Here is a 3,213-nt window from a genome sequence, read left to right as displayed (position 1 = left end):
TTTTTTTTTTTTTTATAGTTGTCATTATTGCTTAGGAGGCCTGGGCTGGGTTCGAACCCACCAGCCACGGTGTATCTGGCCAGAGCCCTAGCCCCGGAGGTACGAGCACAGAGCCAGCTATGTGGGTTTTTTCCATGACTCTCAGATTCCCAGGACCTGGCTTTGTCCATCTGTGTGCCCTTAGACATTGTCTTTGCTTTACAGTGGGCCAATTCAGGCCTTGGCAGTGGTCTGCTAAAGTTACAATAGACCTAAATGCCAAGGGAAGAGAGGATTGGGGGTGTCCTTTGAATGTTGTTTTATTTCAGAGTTTTTCCAGGATGCTTGTGACTTTTCAAAGAACCCTAGATTGACATGATCTCTTCCTCTGAGAGGCCACAGATGGTATCTCCGGTAAGTAAGGATGCCACAGAAGAACTGCAGAAAGCAGCTGGTGCCTTGGAGACTCAGGCATTGGTGGAACAGGATTTGCTGCCTACAGACCAAGCCCAGGTCCTCAGTGAGGTAGGAAGAATATTCTGGCTCTCTTATAAGAGGAGGGGTTTATGGCACCAGAATGTAGGTGCCTGACAGATGGGTTGGAATTAGAAACCCCTGTGAGGATGGCCCCCAGAATTCTTTCTTTGCACCCTTTAGAGCATCTTATTTTTAATTATTTGGACAACGATTATTTGTATTTCTCACAGGGCCCATCATCATAATAGCAGAAGGCAACCAGTATTTGGCAACTATTCAAAAAATGAAGTGTTAGAATAAATGTTCATGTGTTCCCTAAAATCTTTATGATACGAGGAGCGAGGAGCCTGAAGTGATTGGACTGTGTTTTAGCCTTACTTTTCTTGTGATAGATATACTCAGTATTAATGGTAAAGATTTTGTAGAAGTGGTACTAATGTAGTGATCCCCCTGCCATGGAGGTCTGGGAGATAGGGATTGTTCGTATCATCATTATTAAGAGCATATGTGACATAATAACAATTGGTATTAGTGACATTTAATAATTAGCAACAATTAAGATAGCACCAAGCGTTATAATTACATCTGTATAAATGAGGAAACTGAGACTAAGCTATTAGTGACTTTACTAAAGCTATGCAGCTAATAAATTGCAAACTAAATCCTTTGTTGAGTATTTTGGAAAAGAAAGGATTCATTTAAGCACACCTAGGCAAAGTCTGATTTACTTCATTTAGAGCTGGAGATAAGGAGAACTAGAAGGCTTGTTCTTCAGAAACAGATATAGTGAGAATACATCCTGGAAGGATTCCAACAAACTTTATTTATTTATTTCTGGAAAATACAATTCCAGTCTCTTAGTTGGATTGCTGACTCACTGATGTGCTCTCCTCTGTGGGCAGTTGATATAGATTTCTTGTTGAGTTGCCTGCCAACTGTTTGGAGAAGGGGCAAGAAATTAAGGCATAATAGCATGAAATCAGGGACACTAATCTGAGTGATTTGTAGGGGCACTTACCAGGGAGCAACTGCAGACTCCTGCATGCATTTGAATATCAAATGCCATTTGTATTCTTCCATGTAGACCAAACATCTGACAGCAAATGTACTTTTTAAATGCAAGTCCTGGGGCTAGTCTAATGTGAAATTCTGATTTTTATAGAACACTGCTATTGACCTAGAGACTGAAACAACCTATAGCCTGAGATGGGCCATGGATGAGAGAGGGAAACAGAGAGAGAGAGAGAGAGAGAGAGAGAGAGAGACTATAAACCAGATTCTCTCTCTGCAGTGCCTTGGAGAATTGATTGAAAGTGATGTAGAAGTAACCCTTGAGTGGGGATGGCAGCAGGAGGATGTGTGGCAGAGTGGGAGTTGAACTAAACCACAGGTGCAAGAGCTGTCTTGAGAGGAGCCACAGGGAGGTACTGTGCAGGTGAGGCGAGACTGAGGCAAGGCCCAGAGACACCAGTGATAGAAAAGGCAGTTGCAAGCTGGGAGGATATTTGTAGGCCAGGATTTTATAAAGAGTCTAGAGTGGGAAAAAGTGCTTAAGGTAGGAAAGAATAAGAAAGAATTTTTAAACTAGGGAACTTTGGGCAGCATTAAAAAAATTCATAAAATTGATTTGCAACTTGTACTTGGAAAAAAGAGAAAGAATATTGACTTGCATGTGAAGCTTTGAATTTGGGTAGTAGAAGTGTTAGAATGGGAAGGAGGAGGCAGTCTTCATTTGGAAAAGGACTAATTGGAATCTGCCACTCTAATATGTTCTTAGCAGATACCCAAGTATCAAGTTCCACAAAGGTCTGGAGACATCGTTATGATCCAGTCTGAGCATACGGGAGCTATAGACATTGTTTCAGCTGATTTGGAATCTGCAGATCTTCTGGGGGACCACAGGAAAGGTGAGACCTTTGGGAGCATAGAAGGTGGGCTTTTGTTTCCAATAGTTCAGTAAAGAAAGGCAGGCAGACAGAAGGAACGTAAGAAAATGACTTGTGAGGCTCGACGCCTGTAGCTCAGCAACTATGGTGCCAGCCACATACACTGGAGTTGGTGGGTTCTAATCCAGCCCAGGCCTGCCAAACAACAATGACAACTACAACCAAAAAATAGCCAGGTGTTATGGTGGTGCCTGTAGTCCCAGCTACTTGGGAGGCTGAGGCAAGAGAATCACTTAAACCCAAGAGTTTGAGGTTGCTGTGAGCTGTGACACTATAGCACTCTACCCAGGGCAACAGCTTGAGACTCTGTCTCAAAAAAAAAAAATTAAGAAAAAAATGACTTGTGAGAGAAGTTAGAGAAGCCAGCAGAAAGCGTGTCTCTGTGCCGACCTCCCCACTAAAATGGCAGGTGCGCCAGCCTTTCCTCTTGGTTCTTAGTACTAAGCTGCCTGTCCTTTCAGTCTCACCACCTCTGATGGCTCCTCCATGCATCTGGACCTTTGCCAAGGTGAAGGAATTTAAAAGCAAGCTGGGCAAAGAGAAGAACAGCCGTCTGGTGGTGAAGCGGGGCGAGGTGGTGACTATCCGGGTACCTACTCACCCAGAAGGGAAGCGTGTCTGCTGGGAGTTTGCAACTGATGACTATGACATTGGCTTTGGAGTTTATTTTGACTGGACCCCTGTAACCAGCACTGACATAACTGTGCAGGTCAGTGATTCCAGTGAGGATGAGGATGAAGAAGAGGAAGAGGAAGAAGAGATTGAAGGTAAGTTTAATATAACTCATGGGTTTGGTTTTTTGTTTTTTTTT

At 43.3% G+C, this 3,213-nt stretch overlaps 1 protein-coding gene across 3 annotated transcripts in view; it reads left to right on the top strand.

Annotated features, from left to right (window-relative positions):
• Positions 1-3,213, top strand: part of TMED8 (transmembrane p24 trafficking protein family member 8) — a 48,238-nt gene that overhangs the window by 39,275 nt on the left and 5,750 nt on the right. The window contains exons 3-5 of one of the 3 annotated variants that reach the window (XM_003786938.3): positions 375-504; positions 2,237-2,363; positions 2,864-3,169. In XM_003786938.3, the coding sequence (XP_003786986.1) occupies positions 375-504; positions 2,237-2,363; positions 2,864-3,169 (563 nt within the window). Of the gene's footprint in view, positions 1-308; positions 505-2,233; positions 2,364-2,863; positions 3,170-3,213 lie in introns of all 3 variants that reach the window. The other 2 variants (XM_023511582.1, XM_023511583.1) reach the window with 2 other exon arrangements.

The sequence above is a fragment of the Otolemur garnettii genome, unplaced genomic scaffold, assembly GCF_000181295.1.
Source record: "Otolemur garnettii isolate 467f Iridium unplaced genomic scaffold, OtoGar3 scaffold00020, whole genome shotgun sequence".
NCBI classification, from domain to species: Eukaryota; Metazoa; Chordata; class Mammalia; order Primates; family Galagidae; genus Otolemur; species Otolemur garnettii.
The sequence above is the reverse complement of the archived record's forward strand: the minus strand, read 5'-3'. Positions and strand labels throughout refer to the sequence as shown.